Source organism: Micrasema longulum, unplaced genomic scaffold, assembly GCF_059751315.1.
Source record: "Micrasema longulum isolate JH-2025_06_02 unplaced genomic scaffold, ASM5975131v1 h1tg000248l, whole genome shotgun sequence".
Lineage (NCBI taxonomy): Eukaryota > Metazoa > Arthropoda > Insecta > Trichoptera > Brachycentridae > Micrasema > Micrasema longulum.
Genome location: NW_028277453.1, coordinates 1,134,259 through 1,158,067, shown reverse-complemented (window position 1 = coordinate 1,158,067; position 23,809 = coordinate 1,134,259). Strand labels below are relative to the sequence as shown.

Below are 23,809 nucleotides of genomic sequence, written 5' to 3'. Positions count from 1 at the left end.
CTACTTATATCTGAGTAGTATTGGATATGGGAAGGAATTTCGGCTGAAGATCTTTAAGATAACTTCTCCACATAATCCACAGAAAACTCATTCAAGAGAAGCCGGACTATTGATAGGCATTAATAGGCCTTCTGTTTCACTTGGAAAAATCACTGCATTTTGTGTCCTGTTAGCATTTATTTTATTTTATTCTTTATTCGGATAACCAACGGCCACAATTATCCTTTATAAAAAGCAAATAACAAATAAGCCAATTAAAGGTTTTTACAAATAGCACCACAGTAAGTTTAAATATATTCTCAAACATAAAATAAACAATGATCTAAATCTAATTTTGAATTTTCGCAAATAGATCTATGTTTAATGATTTTGTTATTACATGTAAATTATTTAAAAATTCGCAATCAATACGAATTTTGCCTATAATGAGGAACTTCAGCCCTACGGGAAATTAGATACAGAAAATGTTTTCTTACGCGCGGTAAAAATTAGAGCATTAAATTGTACGGCAAAGTTTCTTGAAAATATACGAAAAAAAAAATAAAAACGCACTACTTTGATTGACGTCACTGGTTCATATGAACCAACCAATGATGTGACAGCTGTGAATGATATACGGTTAGCTTACCGTAAACGGACCAATGGGAAGAAATAACAGTGAACAACCTCTGACGTCACACGCGGAGTTATTTCAGAAATACACAACTTTAAAAAATCATAGCGCTGATATTACTTTATGTAAAAAAATTAATGTTTTTTTGGCTTAGTTTAATAGTCTATTGACAAATAAAAAAAAGAAAAAAAAGACACTGAGCTTCCTCATTAAATGAGACAAGAGGAGTATGAAGAAGAAGGTTATTCCTAAGACCTTTTTGAGGAACATTAATAGAGAGTTTAGATTGCAATTCAAGACAACCAATTAAACCAGAGGCAATTTTCAGTAAATAAATTATATCAGCTATTTTGCGACGTTTTTGAAGAGATAATTTATTGGTCGGATTTAAAATTAAGTTTCGACCGGAAACACATCTTGACTATTTTCTTTTGTATATTTTCAATACGTGATATCTGAACATTGTACAAAGGATTCTTATTACTTGTACCATTCTACCCATGTAAGATACTACCTCTAAAATGTGACTAATTGCAGAATAGATATGCCTTAGATTCTCATCAACCCTTTCTATGTCTTTCGACGCTAAAAAGGGTGCAATGCATTAACAAGTGAAGAACATCTTGAAGAGTTTCGCCATCACATGGACAGCTATCTATCTCGGTAAGTTCGAAACGGTGTAGGTAGATCAATAACCCGCCGTGACCGTGGGGATTTGTGTGTTGCCGAGGCCTTTTTACTGCATACTCACGTTTTCCAGCAGCTCAGAGTAGGTCACTCTTCGGATGATTTGAGTCAATGGACTGTCATGTATGAGCGCCACTTTGTTGCCTCGTCCAGCCAATACGTGGCGATCCACGGCATTGTAGCAGGCGTTTATCTCACCACCAGAGTACCTGAAATATTGACACATATTTCATAAGGATAACGAGCATCCATAAGTTATTTTACATTTGTGGTGAAAACAGACACCCAATTGAATTAATTGAATCGACGCCGACAGCTGTCAAACATCAAAACCTATTTTAAGGAAAACGTTCACAAAAGCGTGGCTTAAACGTGGCCTACATTCATCCAAAAACAATAATTAATAATTTCAACAACGGCGACCTCCGTGGCGAAGTGGTTAAGATGCTTGACTCACGCGTGGAAGGTTCCAGTTCGATTCCCGTGAGAACACCAAAACCAATTTTCCAATTTCCTCAACTCTTCCATCTGTTGACTTTAGTGAAGTAAAAGAAAAATTATGTAAGGCAGAATGGTGAATGTTACACAGAGTGTAATGTGGCCACTTAAACCAGCCAATGACATGTTATTTATTTATTTTTGCATCACAACAGGCCAGGAGGCCCAATTACAGTGGTGAATTACATCACAGAACACCCAGGCTTGAGAAAAATCACATTTTTAATTTTTGTGTTCTCACCGGGAATCGAACCCGGAACCATCCGTTCCTGAGTCAAGCATCTTGATCACTACACCACGGAGGCCGCCAAAAACCCTATAAATGCCTAGACTTCCATAAAAGGCCATAAAAAAATATAGTCGAGTTGGGTAGAAGTAAAATGGATCGTCTCATTAACCTAAACCAATATTGAGTCATCTGCTCCACAAACGTATAGTTTATGTTATGTTTTTGTTCGTTTACTGTGCGTTTTATAATATAAGTAAACATAAATTAAATATAAACATAAATACGTAGTGTTTAAAACTGTCTGAACATTTTGTTATTTCTCTCTGTATATTAAGTCTTCTTCGTATATTATCACATGTAAAAAAAAGAAAAATAATATTTTTTTTATTGTCCTTGGCACGGGTAACGTGAGGTCCTATTATTTTTATTATTAATTATTATTTATAATGTAAAAAAAAAAACCTTCTCAAAGGTGTTTTCCCTCTTTGTTGCAACAAATTTAGACACTGTTAAAATTATAAAGTAGGATTATATTCATTTGTAAATTATCCCTTGATAAACGAGCACGTTGCTCACAAACCATTCGGTATTTAAATATATATATTAATCACATATATATCTCACTGTGGTGTTCCGTGCCGAGGGAAACATTTTACAATAAGTTAAACATGCCTTAAGTTAGTTATTTAACATAGTTATCATAATAAGAAAATAAAAACGTAGTTAATCTAATTAACCTAATTATCATTGTAAACAAAATAAGTAATATAAATTAAACACAAAAAAACGTAACAAATTCATATAGACTTGTAGACAAAATTTCATAATCAGGACACTTACCTATTTGGCTTGACCCACTCATCGATCCGTGCGCAATCCACCTCCACTATCCATTTCATAATAGCAATTTTATATTGTAATTACTAACTAATTGTCCTTATGGACAATGGAAGTAAATTGGACACTTTAACCGAGTAGCAGGCCAATCCTCTTTGACCGAGGGTTGTTTTAATTTTTAATTGTATTTGCAGCATCAGGGTGGAGTATCTAGTAACTTCGGTAGAGAATTATGTTTGTGTGCGTACAGAAACAAAGCTTTTACATAAATTTGTATTACTGATGTTACATTAAAATTTACGAATATACCGAGGGAGCTAGTTCTGATTGGGACTCTTAAAATACTTTTTATTAAAGCTATGATTATTTGTTTGATCAATGTGTCATTTGCATATAAGTGGTTAACATAGTTAACAAATTACAACAGAGGTGGAGAGCATTTTAGGGAAGGGATTATTTTATTTTTTATTTATTTTTATTTAATTTTACAATACGCCCAAGGGGCATTTACAAAAAATATACAGGTAAGTACAAACATAGTTCGTAAAAATTTAAAAGATAAACAACGCTTTTATGTATACATTTAGAAACAATAAGAAGCATACTGCCATGCAAAATAAAAAGTGAAACTTTACATAGTAAAAAAGAAAAAAATAATAAATGGATATAAGGAAAGTAATTGAATTAAAAAGCAAATTGTAAATAACTTGTAAAGAATTCAAACAAAAAAATAAATACATTTTCATATTCTTATAAGTATAAAAAAAATGGGATCAACAAATTATTGTTAAAAACAAATAATGAAAATTTGTATATATGTGAAAATAATATAATATACGGTACACAAAAATATTTGATAAATTAATATCAGAAAGAGATAAGATAATAATAATACACATCAAAAACAGAGAAAGAATTGTATGAAAAAGAAAGTTTTATTACGAAATTAATAATTAGTTTCAAATAGTGCATTTAAGAACGTTTTAAAATTGATAATTGTCGTATTAAAAATGTCTATTTCACAAGTGAATTTGTTGGCCAAGGAATGTAAACGCGGAATATGGAAGTATATCTCCATCCCAGTTGTAATTTGTTAATCTTAAAGCATCTCTTGACGGTGAAATCCAGTATTTTATCTATAGATGTTTGGACAAACTCAAAATATTGGTTAAAAAGTATTTTCAATTTTATTAAAAATATTTCTTATGTTTCATCTTTTATCGCCTTGCATTATTTGCAACCAAAGCAAAAGTTTCACAAATAAAAGGTGTAATAATTTCATCAAGCCTTATTACGTTTTACGTTTTACGCTTTCTTACATTTTCTTACGGTTCTTCCACGTTCTACGTACAGCAACACTTAACAATAAAACTAACTTTAATAACATGCAAGTTTCTGAACTGTTTCTGGGAAATTATTCATCTAAAACATTATTAAGTATAACGTGTACTCGTACGTTCGTAAAATGAATATATTCATCTTGAAGTTACTTAGAAATTTATGAAATAAAGTCAAAACTTCATGCGTAAATGTTTTATTTTTATTCATAAGAATAATACTCGGGATAGGTTTAAAATAGCGTATTTTGGTTTACGTAACATATTAATATACATACGTTAATTAAGATTTACGTGCGACATATATAAAACATAAACATCGTTGCTATACTAAAATGTATTATCCTTATTTTAATTATCTTTATAAACAAAACACGTGACTTTATCATACTTCTTTATTCGCGGACTATAACAGTGAAATAAGATATTTTTAAAAGAAAATACAACTTAAAATATATATTTAAAGCCAGGACAAAAAATAACGACCTCCACACAAGATCTGAAGAATATTGTCTATTTATATTTTTATTTATTTATATATACGCCCAATAGGCATTTTTAAGGACACATTTATACATAGAAAATTATTATAAAAAAAGTAGAAAAACTCAATGGTATATAGAAGACTTTGTGGGAGTGGAAGTGGGAGAGAGGTGTTTATAATTCAATTTGATTCAGTGATGGTTTGAAAGAAGACAACTTGTTATCAAAGAAATCAAGACTGGTATGTTTGTTGGCAGACCTAAGAATTCTGGGCATAGGGGAAGGAAAACCATAGTTAGTTCTATGGTTATCGGTATGAAAGAGTAAGTTTTGTCGGAGGTTTCTAGTTGGGATATTTAATTTTATTGAGCTCAGTAATTCAGGCGCATCAAAGAGTGAGTTGAGAATTTTAAATACGACTAGAAGGTTGGATTTATTTCGACGATCTCGAAAAGAAGATATATTTAAAGTAGTTTCTAACTCATTATATGTGTGTATATTGGTCTCTGGATAAGTCCAACCTCCAGCCTATCTTTCTCAAAAATCTATAGAAAAATATTTACTAATTGCGTAATATTTATAAAATTATAAAAATAAATACCGAATATTACGGGGTACGATGTTATAAAATACTAAAACATACCTACATAAAATCAAACCTTATAGAAATATCATATAATAATGAGGAACTTCAGCCCTACGGGAAATTGGATACAAAAAATGTTTTCTTACGCGGGGTAAAAATTAGAGCATTAAATTCTACTGCAAAGTTTCTTGAAAATGTACAGAAAAAATAATAATAAATATTTTGATAAAAACGCACTACTTTAAATGACGTCACTGGTTCATATGAATCAACCTATCACCTGAGAGCTATGGAAGATTTCCGGTCTGCTTGTCGCTTCTGGACCAATGGGAAGAACTGAATGAGAATAAGCGGAAATGAACCTCTGACGTTACACGCGGAGTTATTTCAGAAATACGAAAATTTGAAAAATCGTAGCGCCGATAATACGATATATAAAAATTTAAAAAAAATAATTTTGACTTAGTTTAACAGTCTTTTAACAAATATTTTTTTTTTTAAAAACCACTGAACTTCCTCATTGAAAATAAACAAAATGCTTTAAAATCGTGAATGACTCGTGTTAAATGTATCGATATCTGTAGCACATCAATTAAAAAGTACTAACCCACACAAGAAATGTAGACATGCTATGGTTAATCAAGGAATCTCTGATAAAACAAGTCATTGAAATTTAATTCCATCAAGAAAAGTCAGTGAAAAAACATTGTACAATCATTTCCTTGAAAAATTTTTAACATAACATTTTCGTTTATTGAATAAATAAATTTATGGTTATTTTTAATTGGCAATTTTATTTATTGCTATATTATTGACTAATGAAAATTTTGTATAGATGATTATAATTATGCATTAGTATGCAATATAGAGTCAAAAGCATTTGTATCAACCTGTATTGTGTCTGCACTGTACATGAATGAAAAAGTTAACTAAGTTTGTAAAGTTGTGAACTATTTTCCACACAAAACAGACATTTTGGTCACACGTTGGCTACAGTAACTTCGGTTAGCATATTAATGTAACCGAATGCATAATTCATATGCGCAAACAACTTCCGATTTGACAGAAAAGAATTGAAAGCCGACCGAAGCGTAAAATAATGCGTAGTTGTTTTCACTGAATAATTCGCGAATGCCTGACTTCAAATAATAATTGGATAAAGCAATTTTTAATAACTTTCAAAGTTAATTACTGACACTCGAATATCACGTGTTTTTCCATTAACGTCAAGACGGTGGCGCCGCGTGTAATCATTCTGCACAAACTTCAGCACATTTACTTTCTTTTAATTTCTTCGTCTTTCGTAATGGACGTTTGCTGCCATTTTTTCCATTTCTTGCATGATTTGTCCAGAACCCACACTAAACATGATGACTTCAATTAACGTTGATGTCCTTGCAATTCATTAGCAAATTCGTCTTCATTAGGAAGGATTGGCTTTGCATTAAGGGATAATTAACTCCATTCTCCTAGGCTTAATTATAATGTAAAGGATACCTTTACTCAGTTCACACGACTAATAATTACGTACTGCTTTACAGCGCTTTACCAAAATTAATAAATTTTAATCAGTACCTGGAGCTTTTTGAAAATAAATTAATTTGTCATAAAGCGCAATTAAAAATACGTTTTGTTGGCTCGGTTTGATTCTTAATACTAAGAGTATTGAAGAAATATATACATTTACAAGAAACTGAACAAACTAGCGTATAACTATATAGCTAAAACAAACAAGAGTAATAAAATAATTGTATACAAGATAAACACGATAAACATATAAAATACTTATTTTATTTCATTCAGAAAACACACAGTCATACATAATAACTATTAAAAATAACGATTTTATAACATAAAAAGACCAATTAAGTTTTCATAAATTATGCAAAAGATGTAAACATTAAATATGACAAAAAAATTATAAATAAGATACCCAAGTGAGAAAAGAATAATTGTTGACATTTGCGTTTTCCATGGAGGTTATCATTGATAATAAATAAAAATACCCAATGCACACTCCGAGACATCCATGCACACATTCATGAACGCACATATCAAACATACACAAACATATACATTACATGCGGCACATGCGGCACATACATAGCATAAACCACTCAAGATGTGCATTCAGCAACTATCCCAAATAATCAACTCCATGGAGAAAATTTCTGTATAAATGCAACGTGCCGTTAAAAATGTCTACATCAATACTTATATTGTTTCTGTGTGATTTTCGTACTTATTAGTCTAGTTATTTGTTATTTCTTTATATGTGGTGGGTAATTTTTTAATAACTGTGTAAATAATAAAATAAGAACAAATTGACAAAAAAAAAAAAAAATTGTGGTCGCTATTTTCGAAGACTTCGAAACGATGTTTTCTATCTGTTATATTGTTACTTTTAATTAAACGAAAATAGCTCAGAGTGGCTGAATAATAATTTATGCTGGGGGCGGGCTCTGGTGGGGTGTAAATTAGTATAATTTAAGCAAGTCAGAATTTTTCATTTACTCTTCCGGAATGTTCTCTCCATTTGTTCCGTCGCGAAATTAAAATATATTCTACTCTTTGTCTTAATTCTAAGTTATGCAATAAAGTACAACTCGACATGTCATAAGTAATAAGGAAAACATAAGTAGAACGCAAAATTTTCTTTCCTCTCTGGAGGATATGCGGCGGAAGAGCGGTTTAATGAATAGGTATTCGAACTTTGTTTTTCTGTCACTCCCCTCTGTGCCTCCCCGATACTGTGCGAAAAAGACAACTGCGCGTCGAACTTATTATGCCTAACTAAAATCGTCTTTTCGCTGTTCCGTTTTCCACATCCCAAAACAGAACCGATTTGGAAGTTTTTTTAGAAAGAATGTTAGAAAAAAACTTTTAATGTTGGCGTATTTTCCGTTTTTCAAAATTATTTATTATTTAGATACCAACAATATTTTAAGTTAGTCCAAATTTTTTAAAACAAGGACTGGAATCAACTCCCCGGGGAGCTATTAATATTACAACAGAGATGAATAACATTTTAGAGAAGGTAATATAGAAGTCTAGGCATCTACATGACTTATGACCTATCATTGGCTGGTTTAAGTGGCCACTTTACACACTGTGCAACAGTCATCATTCCACTCATATTTGAACATGTATATTTCTCTAATTATTTTATCTGTTGATGTTTGTTAAGTTAAACAACTGAAACTTTTATGCATGCGGGTGAGATTCATATAACTGAATTATTTCACCTACATACTAGGCAACGCCTGAAAATGCCAACGACAGGTCATAAGCCCTGTAGATGCCTAGACTTCTAAATATAAGGTAATAACCTTATCTTAAATAATCTTTATCTCTGTTGTAATATGTTAATATTTGTATACCGTACGTTCGAAAACGGCAGATAAAAACTAAGCACTTTTTAAGGTTTTCAGATGGTTCTGGCCTCTAAAAAAAAACAATTAATAAAATAATATTGATGTTTTTTGTTGATATTCCTTGTATTGTGCTAACTGTATCTATTAAAATGTGTATTTCCCACTCTGTTGTATTTCGCCATGTGTTATTTTTCCACCTTTTAAATAATAAAAACTTAATCCCAATTTCGGTCCAAAAACTCCCAAATATGAACTGTTTAGCAAACTAGTTGTAAATATTTATGTTTCTATCCCCTGTTAAAATACTTATTTGATCTTATCTCCAAAATATGTTAAGAATAGTAAAAAAACTGTAAATGTTGTAAACAATTCACCAGTCTTGAAGATGCCTACTTAGGCGAAAGCGTTGGTCAAAATAATAAAAAGTAAAACCAAACCAAGAAGTTTCATTGATCAGTTTATTTATAATTTTATCAAAATCATCAATAACAAAATAGCGAAAAAATGGGAACACGCCAATAGTAAATATCTATAGTGCGTTAAAAAAAATAATTATTTATAAAGTAAAACCGCCTTTCCTCTTAACATATTTTCTAATTATAGAAATATAGGCACACGTGCATTACGTCTTATTTGAATTTACAAAGATTTTTCCATTTATAATTTAGATCCACCCACGAAGATTCTAAAATTGTTAAATCCTTATTTCAATGGTGATTATTCTAAGGTAGAAATTCAAATTTCATTAAGTTGTTTTTCCTTGAAAATCCTTCAGGATTTTCATGATTTTTTATAATTTATCTTATATTCATTTTAATTTTGCTGAAAACTCTTTAATAAGAAAGAAAATAACATTTTTATCTATATCTGTTTGTTTACTAAAAATATGTATGTAGAACTGTTGGTTTCCCAAATAAAATAAAATAAATAAAATAAAATAAATAAATAGCGGCTATGAAACAAGCACTATCTCGGTTCTAATGAAAATATACTTTTATGGTGTTTTGTATTTATTATTTTACTATTTCGAACCAGATTGTAGTTCCATGTCTAGTGTCGTAGACTCACAGATCGAGGGTCCAAGTTTCGCTCCCCGCCCTACCCTAACATGATTCCCATTTTACAATAGTAAGTTATTTACGACTTGTTGAAAACGCCCCCTAAACTAAAATATTTCGGATAAAAACGTGACAATACCAGTGGCTCAATCACAAATAACTATCGACGTGCTAATAAACGACGTAATAACAATTGCTCACCGTGGTTGTTTATCGTATTTGCGACCACAATGCAACATCCGTGAACACCTAATATTAAATGTCAAAATATTTACGTTTTGCGACGTATAATCCTGCTGCGCAATCACATATTTGAGTTTCACCGGTGTAAAAATAGAAAAATTCCAAGACTACTGTTTTTGTTTATATATTTATTATTTATCATTCTATTTATTGCATTTAGCCAGTGGCGGCGGTTGGCAAGCCAAATTTTAAGAAAAGCAGTCGCCATAGTAATTGTAATTAAATTTTCACTTTTTTGTATTAGATACTCCTTACTAGTTTGCAAATGCAATATATTGTATTATTTTTAGTAGTAAACGCCAGTTTTTTACCAGTGAGCTGTATTTATTTACGAGGAAAACAAAAAACAAACCGACACGAGCGTCGACATAGAGATTACACACACGTTGACTTATGACTGCGATAACTTAAGCATGTTCATTATTGTTCATTGTGATCGCTCAAATGTTTTTAAGCACGTCGATAGTTATTTGTGATTGAGCTTCAGCAAACGAAAGGTAAAAAATCATTTTAATTTCATCTTTATTCTATTCAGTGGACTTTTATTATCTTAAAATATCATACCTTAAAAAGGTTTTTTAACTCCGTTTTCAAGCTGAATAACATTTTCAAACAAAATAGAAATCCTTAATATATTTTAAATCATGAAAATATTGTCTTGATAAAATTTTGTGTTAAATGTAATGTTACTATTATTTTATTTGACTATTTAACACTTTATATATTATAAATATACATTTTATATACATGTAAGGGCCGGCATATTACCTTAAGAGAATTTCTTCCTACCTACCCAAACCGTTTAGTTTGAAAAAATAAGTAGTAAATGGTATATTAACATAGAATCTTTTACTTTTTTTATAAAACAGAACATATGTTTATACCTTTTTTTTATAGATACAAAAACTAACTAAACATTTACACTTTATTATGAAAAGAGGAGGGAGATAGGAAGGAAAGAAGGAGGAGAAAGGAAAAACTATATTCATATCGTGACCTTTCAATATTGATTTAAATATAAATGAAGAAGGGGCTCTGACATTAGTGAGTAGATTATCCCGCTATCTCATTGTATGTTACTCTAATATTTTTATGTACATCTTATATTATATATATATACATAAAATTATTAGAGTAATATCAAATTGCCTCGAATCTCTTACTTGGGTAAGTAACTCTGTTCTAAGACAGTCAAAAATATATTGTTTTAGTAGCCAAAATCACAATATATAATATATTATATTAACAATCAGGAGCTTCAGCCCTACGGGAAATTGGATACAAAAAATGTTTTCTTCCGTGCGGTAAATATTAGAACATTGAATTATGTGGTAAAGTTTCTAGAAAGTGTACAAAACAATATTTTAATAAAAGCGAACTACTTTGAACGACGTCACTATTTCATATTAACCAACTAATGATATGAGAGTCGTGGAAGGTTTTCGGTTTACGTGCCTTCAATGGACCAATCGGCAGAACTTATCGAAAAGAAGCAAAAGAGAACTTGGGACGTCACACGAGGATTGATTACAAAAGTACAAATCTTAAAAAATCATAGCGCTGATAATACGGTAAATATTTTTTTTTTTTTAATGTTGGCTTAGTTTGATAGTCTATATACAAATAATAATAAATAAAAAAAACACTGAACATCCTCATTCAAACTAGAGTACGTGGAGGCCCATCAGCTACATCAACCTCTCAGACTCCCCGCGACCAATTTCACAAAGGAAAGCAGTCAGTAACTTCTTTAGCTTGGGGTTCTTACAACGTTTACAAAATTCTGACGTGACATTATAATTTTTAGTCGTGTGTAAGTATTGTCTCTGTGCCAAAGATTTTCTAATCATTTGGCGAGAAATCAGATTCCTATTGGAACTCCGAATCTCATGATGATCTGAAACTAATCAGGGAACATCTCTGTTAGTATGAGTAATCACTACTGCCCTCAGTAAATATTACTGTCTGATATTAAGGACTCCTCTAAGAAGAAGAAAATTCCTTGAATAGAGAATCTTTTCGAAATGTCTTTCGACTTTTTCTTTTCAGAATTTTGTCATTTTAATATATTTTTACATTGCCTACAAGGTGGGTAAATATTTTTTTACTAGAATGTTGCAAGAACAATGTTTGTTCAGAGCGAGGTGGGTAGCTGTTATCAGAAGGGCATTCGCGTTGCAACATTTGAGTACTAGAGACGTGGAAAGTTTTATAATGAAGATGTGTATATAAATAGTTATTTTCAATAAAATATTGATTTAAATTTTTTATTACTTTAATTAAATAATTTCGTATTGTGAATCTTTTCACGATTAGTTTTATTAATCAAAGAGTTTTGTGTGAATTAATATTAAATTAAATCGGGTTGTGGTCCTGTGGCTAGTGTCTCGGACTCACGGACCGAAGGTCCGTGGTTCGAATCCCACTCTACCCCAACTCGATTCCATTTTCTAATAGTGAGTTATTTACAACTCGTTGAAAATGGCCCTCAAAATTAAATATTTGGGTAAATCATAAGAACGCAAATATTTCTTTTTATTAAAAAAAAAAATAATATATGATTTATAAAAACTGGTTTACAATTCATTATTTTAAATAAATAATTTCATGTTGTGAATATTTTTTAACTGTTAACTCTATTAAAGAGAGTGTCGTCTGAATTAATATTTTTCATAAAATATTTCAACTTTATAAATGTTTTTATAATTATACTTGGATGTGTTTTTTTTTTTTTTTTTTTTTGCCTCCACTCGTTTGCGAGTGATTTTGGAACTTGGATGTGTTATAAACTATTGTGATCAAAATTTACTAGAGTTAAATATTAGTAAATGTCAATCATTTTGTATTTCGCGCAAACAAACGACGATCAGCTTTCCTTACTCTTTCAATAATACCCCGATCTCTATAACAGATAGTCGAATTCGCGACTTAGGTGTTATTATTAAATATAAACTAATGTTTAATATTAATATTGAATTAGTCCTGAAAAATAACATATAAAATGATCTGACTTATTATGCGAGTATCGAAACCATTTAAACATGCAGAGACATATGAAAAAATTTACAAAACATTTGTTCGTCCCCAGCTAGAACATTGAACTCCTATTTGGTCACCTTAATAGACTAGAAAGGGTCCAACAATTTTTTTTAAGCAGGTTGACTACCGGTTAAATATTAACTTCTCTAACCATGCTCAAAGTATGCAGTACCATCGAATAAACTCGCTTAAAAATCAAATAATAATGTTAGACCAGTTATTTTTATTCAAATTAATAAATAATAAAATTGATTCTCCTAACCTACTTAAAAGATTTCCATTCCGTGTGCCATCAAGACCGACAAGACAAAATCTTCTGTTTTACACAGAAAACGCGTCAACAAACTATTTTAAACAATCTACAATACCTAGAATATGCGACCAATATAACAATACATTTACCGAGGCTGATATTTTTTGTGACAATGTATGTAAAAAAATATAGAAATTTTGAGAGAAGCAGACGTTTAACTTTATTATTATTTACATATTTTATTATTTCGTTTCTTTTACATTTATTACATTGAACATAATTTAAATTATTGTATTAAGTGTAAACAATTATTTTTGGTGTGCATGAGTGTCTTACACTAATATACAAAGAAATTGGCAATATTTGTGCACATACTGTTTTTTTACCCAATAAAATAAATAAATAAACTTATTGAAGAAGTCCAATCAATTTTTCTGGGACAAAAATATTAAATATTTTACATGCCTCGTTTTGAAATATTTATTGCTCTGCAGGTTAAATAAGGTTGATTATCATTCAGTGAGATCTTGGACGAAAAACAGGAAGCCGCTTAGATGAATAATGCAGATTGATGAGATTCTTTTTAAGAATAGTTCTTATTAATGGCTTTTGCAACTAAGTCAAACTCTGATTTGGTACAACTACCCCGAGCAATTACACCGTACGTCATGACAGACTTCGCCAGAGCAAAGTGAAAACATTTAAAGAAGAGTTTTCTTTATCAAAGCTATATTATAACTTTAAAATATAGGTAAAATCTACGAAAATCATTTTTCAGTTGAAAAAAATCTAAGCATGATAAAGACATACGCCCTCTCATTGTCGAGTTTCAGGTCCACCTACCATATGATCAAAAATAAACGGGAATTTCTAATTGGAAATGCCCCCTCTGCACCAATCGGCATTTTTTTTGTAGCCACGTTGGCAGCACTGTTTTTGACAATCTGTCAAAGTTTTACGGCGATCGGATCCTCAGAATTCTGTCAGCGTCTGTTTGAGTGAGTCGAAAAATTAAGATAAAATAAAAATAAGATAAAAAGTTGGCACAACGAGCGTGCCTCAAATTTTGTGTCGCTAATAAAATTTCGCGTGTTGAATCATTGAAAATGTTGAATAAAGCCTTTGGAGTATCGTGTATGTCAAAAACACGGGCATACGAATGGTATAAGAGGTTTAAAGACGTTCGTAAATGCTTAGATGATGATAAACATACTGGACGTTCAGCAACGTCAAGTATCGAAGAAAACATCGAATCGGCAAAGCAAATCGTGTTGAAAAATAGATGTGCACCAATCCGAGAGCTTGCTGTGTTTTTAAGCATCTTATCATTGAGATGTTTTGCTGATGAAACGCGTGACTGCCACACCCACGTCCCAAAAACACTAAAGAAATGTGGAAGGACAATTCGTGGATTTTACACCACGAAAAAACGCCGTCTCATACTGCGGTGATTGTTTCGGAGTTTTCGGACAAAAATTCAATGAATCTTATGACCCAAGCACCGTATTCTATAGACCAGGCCTCGTCTGACTTTTTTCTATTCCTCATACTAAAATTACCATTAAAAGGAACGCGCATTGAGACGATTGATGCCATGAAAGAGAATTCGCTGCGACAGCTAAAGGCCATACTTTTGCAGGCCTATGAAAAGTGCGTAGACAATTGGATTGCGCTGGCATAAATGTACTGTCGCAAATGGAGAGAATTTTAAAGGAGATATTAATAAAAAAATAAAATTTTGCGTTTTTTTGTTAAATTCCCGTTTATTTTTTATCATAAAGTATGTTGTATTTATGTAATTTGTAACATTCACTAAATCTGCAATTTATTTTTAAGTGGCGTGTTAACAATGAAAAACAATTTTTAATGTTTGAAGTACTAACTTTATGGAACTTTATTATTCAATATTTTGAAATAAATTTTTTATTGTTTTTATTTACCAAATATATTTTTAAATAATTTATTAACCAATTAGTTTCGGCAAAAACACCATGCTTTTTTCGGGGTAAATTACATACTAACATAATATTTATAAAATTTACACAGTGAGGGTAGAGTGGGTGTAGCTGAAGGAGAAGAAACTAGTTGGTTATTAAATTATGTGGTACATAAAACGAAGCAAAGTTATTTCATTTTAATACATTCAATTAAATACAAATTTACACTACAGTTCTCAGAACAGGTTATCCTTATAAGGACTTTTATTTAATAATGTATACAATGTTTCATACAAATAATAAAGAAATAAGTAATATTAGTTTTAATCTGAGACCTAAAAACTCACCATTTAGTGAAAGGCTCATTTGTATTGTCTAATACTTTGTCCCAGGGTTTAGACCACGTGACAGACTGTCCTACTTCCGCCCAAAAGCCTTCAGGGTCCTCAATCGACCTTTTGTAAGCAGCCTCATATTTAGGAGATGCATATGGGTTCTGTTTCAAAATGAAATCTGAAAACAAAAATGTATCCATCATTTTACGAAACACTGTTATTACAATAAGCATATTTAATAATTGTTGAGAACTACTCGTATAGTAGTCTGCGTCTGTGAGGTTCAATATTACAGATCCGTGTGTGAAATGCTCAAGATGGAGCCATATGTATGTACCTCAGAGTAATAACGCGCTACCACTATGGAGCCTCCCATACGGACAAAATTCATTCTAGGATTATTAATCATGAAGTTAGCTATAGTTTACAGCAAAACAATGGGCCGTAGGTACTCAGGTCGAGAATCGTAAGTACAGCGACGAAACCGTCCATTACACGTCTGTTGCTTAACCAGAAATTTTCAACGCTTTTGTTATATGCAATAGAGCGAAATGGCATCTCTGTAGCGCGTTATTACTCTGAGGTATGTACACTTAAAATTATTATATTAAGGAAAAAATACGCATTTCGGATACATTGAAATAGTTAAATGTATTTTTTTACTTTTTTTAAATAATTTAATTTGACTACTTCTCAGTAGATAAGTGTGTCCTGATGACAGGATAGTATCTTTGAAATCAGAAGGTGAAAAAAAATACTTGAAAACCTAGTTAATATTTTGATTTTGTTCAAATGTAAAATGATTATAAAATAAAAACTTTGTCATAAGTGTGACAAACATTTATTCTATTAAAAGAAAACAACTTTAGTTTCGGGAGAGCATTTGTATGGAAACAATCACCGGTTAGCATTAGTTTAGTATCTCACATCGAAACCATAGTTGTGTTCTTTAATTAAAAAAAGCGTTTGTAACACTAATAAAAAAAACTTTTATTTAATAATGATATTCCAAAAGGTGTTACGAAGTAAACGCTGATTCAATTGCCTAGGCCGGGTTGCGGTGCAGTGGCTAGTGTCTCGAACTCACGAATCAAGGGTCCGCGATTCGAATCCCACTCAACCCCAACATGATTACCATTTTCTAATAATAGTGAGTTGTTTACAACTAATTGAAAATGGCCCTCAACATGAAATATTTGGGTAAATCATAAGAACGCAAATATTTCTATTTAAAAAAATTAGAATCATTTTTTATTTGTCTTGGTTGAGACATGTCTTCATAGGTACCCACATACACGTTTTAATATTAACTTTGAAAGTTAATAAAATATCTTTGCTTCTTTCTCGGATGAGAGTATAACATAAATAGGCATATTTTTTAAGTAATTTCTGAGAATTTCAAACCAATTATGTACAAAAGTGTTTGATCCTTAAGTATCTGGAAAATCGTAAATTTTAAATTAAATTTTTTATTAGTAACATGTTCAAGATGACAATAATATTTATTTACGATTTCTAGGAAAACATATAAAATGGGAAATAAAAATATGAACCTTGAAAAATATCTTAGTCACAGAGGCATAGTTTTTTTTTTATTACGAGAGGCAGAATTTTTATGAATAAACTAACTTTTTATACCAAAAGTCTGGCAGTTATAAATTTTATAAATAAACTGGTTTTATGAGCGCTTAAGGCTCAACCCGGCCATGTAAGGAAAGTTGATAATCCATAAAACAGCAAAGATTCTTATTAATTTATGAATAACATAAATTAATAAGAATCTTCGTAAATATTTTAACTGGATATATTTTAACTGCAACTAGAGAACTTTTTAAACAAACTAAGCAATTAAATAAAACTGAACTCTTTCAAAAAAGAATCATTAAAATTTATCCATAAATTAGCCACTAATGTAATTGTAGACGAAGAACTAAAACTTGTAAAAAATTGTAGTCAACATGGACATAATACGAGAATATCAGACAAATACCATATACAACTTTCTAAAACAAGACAAAGACAATCAAGACTAATGAACCAGGGACTGAAATTATACAATAAACTACCAGACAAAACTAAACAAAAGACTCAGACAAACTTTTCAAAAGATGTAAAAAATATTATTTTGAACAACAGAGTATAAATGAAAAATGTATATATTATTTTATGTAAAATGAATGTAATAATCCGTAAGGGTTTATAAATAAATTTTCAAATAAATAAAAAATCAATAATAATATTATACTAGCAAGTAACAGTCGGAATAAACACCTTGCTAGAATGAACCATTTTAAAACTTTTGGATGATGAAATACCTATATACATTCCATTTGAATATGTTGCTTTATATCACAAAAAAAGACGCATCCTCGGGGGGCCACCGGTTAAACTGTGGATGCTAGAGCGCTTGCCCCCTACTTAATATATTTATTTTTTACATACATAAGTTTATTATACATTATTTAAGACAACAAGTCCCAACTTCATGGAACTAAATGTCCTGTGTTGAGATGGGAGGAGCAATTATATGACACAGACACATGAGTATATCACCACAAATATAGGATTAAAAACATAAAAAATAATTATAAAAAATATTTAAAAAAACAATATATGGCACGTCAATATGGTAAACAGTAAACTCAGCATTTGGAAAATCATCAAGGAGACTCCTACTCAAATCCCTCCCACTAAGGAAAATCCAGTCCTTAACTTCTTTCTTAAAAATATTTTTTGTCCTTGAGAGTTTATTACGTTTTTCCAAAATATTGAACACTCTCGGTGCGATAAATGAGAGATGTCTCTGAACAAAAGTCGTACGTGTTTTGGGTATGACATAATTCATGCTCTGCGAAAACCTCGTACGGATATTGTGCTGAGACCTCTCCTTATTGTTTGACCAGAAGTATGTAAGTGCTTCTTTTAGGTACAGTTGTCTCATATCCAGCACCTTCATGTATTAGAACAGCTGTTCTGATGGGGTATGTTGTAATATCCCGATACTTTAAAAATCCGAGCTTTGTAGAACAATCGCTCGCCACTCAGTAGCCAAACTCTTTAAAGACCAGGGCCTCGATTATGATGGGAGGATAAGAATGTCATACCTTTATCATAACGGTATAGTTGAAGATAAATTCTCTCAAGCGATTTTTTTTTTTAGTTGCAAATTATTTGTACCTTGCTTTTGTTATATGCAAAGTTTTATCGATTCGAAGGTTTTATCGTTTCATCTTGAAGTTGACTTTAACTTTTTTTCGCCATAGATAACAATACTAAAAATAAAAACCAAATCAGAAAAAATAAAAGAACACATTCTTAATATTTAGAAATATTACATTCTTCTTCTCTTAGAGCCCTGTCAGGTATCCTCAACGTTGGCGATCACTCTGGCAAAAGTATCTCTGTCCTGTGCTGCCGGAAAATCTGCTCCACAGTCCTGAAGCCAGTCCAGTCTCGTATATTTTGCAGCCAGCACATTTGTCTTCTTCCAGCCCCTCTGTGACCCTCAATCTTGCCTTTCAAAATTAAATGAAGCAAGTGGTACTTTTCTCCACGCAATATTTGCCACAGATATGAAATTTTTCAAACTTTTATGGTAGTTAAGAGTTCTCTGTTCGTTCTAGCTGGACTTAAGACTTCTGAGTTCGTTATCAGGTCTGTCCAAGATATTTTAAGCATTCTGCAATGCAACGACATCTCTAAAGCCTCCAGCCTATTTATAGTGTTCACTTTCAAAGTCCAAGTCTCAGCCATACAACAATACAGACTACACATAACATTTTACCAATCTTTGCCTTATTTTCAAGTTGAGATTAGCATTGCAGAAGAGGGATTTCATTTTATGAAAAGCAGCTCTTGCTGTCTCAATTCTGCATTTAATTTTTATATCTGGGTCAAGGGTTAAATATTACAAATAATAAAAAAAAATAGTCATAAAGGTTAGACACAAAAAAACAAAAGGAGCTAAATACCACCATTAAATAACTTAGCCTGCTTGATCGTCCTATTCGTGTATCATTACAGTTCAGAAGCTCAGCTAGGTTATTTTTTGCAACAATCCGAGTGTTTAGTTTGCATTCTAGCTAACATAATCAAATAATACTTTATCATTTTCTTTAACCTCAATCTTTATTTTTACAGGAACGATAGCTTTTAAAATTTGTACTTGTTGATTCAAGACCCTTCCGGTATAACACTTAAATTTTAGGCCCCATATTCTTAATCCATATTGAATAGTTGATATTCGTAACTGTGAGCAGATATTAATTTTGAATTGAATCAATTTTGAACATGTGTCTCCATTGTGGACGACAATAGGACCTGAATTAAAATTTGGTCGTGAAAAAAATAATAATATCCAACATAAATTCACGGTTTTTGAAATTGCAATTGAAAATAAGTTACTCGATTTTTGACAAAGAAAACGTTTTTTTTTTTGGATGAAGGAAACCGATAGGACGACCCACGGGCTTTAAAATGGTTTTCGGATATGTGTGGGGAGTACTTCCATTGATGACCTCCATTGAAAAAGTTTCTCCGTGTCCGGGCGGATGAAGAATATAGATCACAAAACAATTTCAACTTATTCTAAAAAAATAAAAAAGCCCGTATTGTATGGGTTAGAAAATTTTGGCAAAAGATTTGACTCAAAGAATACTGTGTCGCGTAATACACAAATGAGGTGAAACCTATAGTCAAATACAGAAAAAATAGAACACGTCCAATTTTTAACAAATAGTTGAACAAAGACCTGCGCGCGCATAAAAAAGGTGCACACACATACTCTTGTCAACTATTGTCAAAGCGTATTTGTTGTTGCTTGTGTCTTGTGTTACTTTATTTATCCTCGGTCTTATTTGTTTCTTCCCGCTTTCACGCTTCGCTTTCATTTCTGGAAATACTCATTTTTGACAAGGTTCACGATCCATGTTATTTTAGAAACCTGTTGATTGTTGATCGCAAAAAAACATATTGTTAGTTGTCAACTTGTTTCGCCAACTGTGAAACTGCCTGTTATCTGTCATGGCGGCAAAGACATCTACGTTCTGCGCATGCTTAAGCGTAATTTTTAAACCCAGAAACTGCACCGCATGTTTGCGGAAAATATTGTTTGCTGTTGCAAACAAAAATGGCACAAAATTTGACACATGAGTTATTGTACAAGAAACTGCACAAGATCTTGCGCAAGATCTTACACCATTTTCTGACCCATGTAATATGAGCTTAAAACAGTTTTTCATTATCTTGCAAAGTTGACTTCTTATGGATTCACAAGTTGAATGATAATTGGTTTTAGAATTTTCAAAATTAATAAGTAAATAACAGCGGGCAAGGCCAAGTACAAGGCCAGGCACGTACATTTTTTTATATTTTCGCAATCTTTCTTAGTAATTAACTGTGAAAAGTTTTTCAAGTTTTCCAAGCAAAGTGTGCTGTCCATGACTTACATAATTATAAAATAGTTAATAAAATAAAGTAGTTGAATAACTGGGCTCCTTTAAACTCATGGCTGGAAATCACATTTTACTGTACTGTCCTGGCGCCCACTCATGTATATGTGAGGTAAGGTATGGAATTGGAATAATAAGAATGAAAGTAGGCTGAATGCTGTCGAAATGCGATATTGTCGGGATTCGTGCGTTATGCAAGGCTGAGAAGCATTATCGACAAAATTAATTAAAGAGTGCTGCGTTGGTTTGGAATGGACGGTAAAAGAACGGCTTAAAGGATTTACGATGCAAATGTTGATAATTGCAGAAAACGAAGAGGACCGAGAAAGACATAGCATGACCAAATTTAACAAATATTTTTTTTTGTTTATTAAATTATTTTTGTAACAAAGTATAAAGTTATATCTGTTTCGTACATACATAGTTAATTATAACGTTTTTACCTCTCTAATAAAGTGAAAACTCGTGTTTAGAGAGAGAGGTCGTTTCATATGAATTTTTATGTATGAAAATGTATATGTGTGTGCATTATGTTTATTTTTATTTATTTTATTTATTAAAAGTAAACAACAGCCATTACAACAAAAAAAATATATGCAAATAAACTAAAATTATAGACCAATACATTACTAAATACAATGTCAAAAAAGAAGAAAAAAAGCGTACATTAAAATAGCCACTCCCCATCATTCCACACGTAAAAAATAAATAAAATATTACAATAATAATGAAATAAAAGAAAAAGTTTTTTGTTTACTCGGACATAAAATCGGTTTACGGTTTTTATTGTATTTTATTTACATTTTATTTTTATTATACATAACAGATTCCTTAAAATTATTTATTATATTCCAAAACACACACATTTTTCCACTGTATGGTTTTCAGAATAGGATGGGTCTCGTGTGTTTTTTAATTAAGATTTAAAGACTATCATGTCAAATGTGGGAAAAATCGACCTTTGTGCATGAGAATATGTATGAATTTAGAGGAAGCGAGATCTGTACGCAAAGATAGTGTGATTTGGCGTTCGGCGTGACGGCGTGATGGTTTGTTTGTATACATTTTGATTATTTCGGTCAGAGCCCTGCCAGCCCGTTTCACGTATCTGTCTCGCTTGCGAATTCTACGAAAGGTGTATTTTATTATGATTTCTTTCAGTATCTACCTGCATAAGCTTTCATCTGCATATTCGGGGCGCATTCTTATCTTCATAATTTAACATCGCTACGCTAGAATCCAGCTAGGGTCCGCTAATATGCAGGTGGCTCACTCATTTGAATACATTCTAATTTACTCTTTTCTTGCAGCTGCAAGCGAGTTCATGCTTACCGCCAATCGAGCTGCAAATTCTAATAAAGTGACAAGCGTGGTCCACTGTAGCCCATGCTCCCCTACTTTTTCTACATTTTCCCCCTAATATAGTCATCATTATAATTATAATAATAAAAATACGTATATGGTTTTATTCCACTTTTATTTATAATTTTTTTACCAGTGCCCGGGTTTCGTCGTGACCGACATCGTCAGACTAGTGGGAGACTAAACAAATTTCTATGTTATATACAAGTGCATGCAACGGTTGCAAATCACATTTTCATTACAAAACTTCATAAAATTATAGAATTTACACCCGTTTTTATTATATACATTAAAAAAAAAACGTTTATTCTTATATTACTTTATACTTAAATGATTTTAATTAAAATTCTTTTATTTTCATAATTATATAAAATCGTAATTTACAACCCATGCTTGCACTTGTATATAACATAGAAATTTGTTTAGTCTCCCACCAGTCTGACGATGTCGGTCACGACAAAACCCGGTCACTGGTAAAAAATGTATAAATAAAAGTGGAATAAAACTCTATACGTATTTTTATCATTATAATTAAAATGCAGTTCCAACAAGAAATGTCAGTAGAAAAACTTAAGTCATCATTATATTTTTTTACAAATCATAGAGTCATGTGTCAGTTAAGATATTTACAATGACAGGTTTAAAACAATATTAACAAAAATATTTTTTCCTTAACGATTTTCCTTATAAAACCAAGGTTTCAAAAGTTTATTACACTAAAATGATAATATATTAAAATCACATGTACAATAGCGATAATTATTAAAACTAGGTATTGTTTTCTATGCAAGCTATAACAAAGTGAATGCTAATTATTTTACATTATAAAGTTCAAAATATGCTGTTATCTCTTCCTTGTTTTATAATAATACGAGCTGAGCCCGGCAATGCTTTGCTATTTATAGATTTGAATACATACTCGTATATAGATGAAATGGACACAATCGAAAGCCTGATATCAATTAACAAATTACAACAGGGATGGAGAATACATTAAATAAGAAAATATGGAAGTCTAGGCATTTACAGGGCTTATGACCTGTCATTGGCTGGTTTAAGTGGCCACTTTACACACTGTGTAACATTCACCATTTTGCCTATGTTTGAACATCCAAATTTCTTCAATTCTTCCATTTGTTGATTTTAGTGAAGTTAAAGAGCTGAAACCTTTATTGTTGTGAAGAGATTCATCTGACTGAATTATTTCACATACTAGCCAACGCCTGAAAACAATTTTTCAATTTTTACCCTTATTGGACCAGTTTTTTTTTTCTTTTATTACAATATTTGAGTTTGTCCAAATGTTCGTAGACAAAAGACTGTTGTAATTTGTTAATCTTAATGACCCCCGAGGGGGTGAAATCCAGTCTTTTGTCTACGAACATTTGGAGAAACTCAAATATTGTAATCAAATGTAAGAATACCTTAAATAAGAAAGTGGCCACTTAAACCAGCCAATGACAGGTCACAAGCCCTGTAAAAACCCTA

At 31.4% G+C, this 23,809-nt stretch overlaps 1 protein-coding gene across 1 annotated transcript in view; it reads right to left on the bottom strand.

Annotated features, from left to right (window-relative positions):
- LOC148283328 (acyl-CoA synthetase short-chain family member 3, mitochondrial) overlaps positions 1-23,809 on the bottom strand; it is a 57,855-nt gene that overhangs the window by 16,960 nt on the left and 17,086 nt on the right. The window contains exons 2-3 of the mRNA XM_088223698.1: positions 15,522-15,687; positions 1,365-1,509 (exon numbers count right to left, since the gene is read on the bottom strand). Of these exons, the coding sequence (XP_088079824.1) occupies positions 1,365-1,509; positions 15,522-15,687 (311 nt within the window). The remainder of the gene's footprint in view (positions 1-1,364; positions 1,510-15,521; positions 15,688-23,809) is intronic.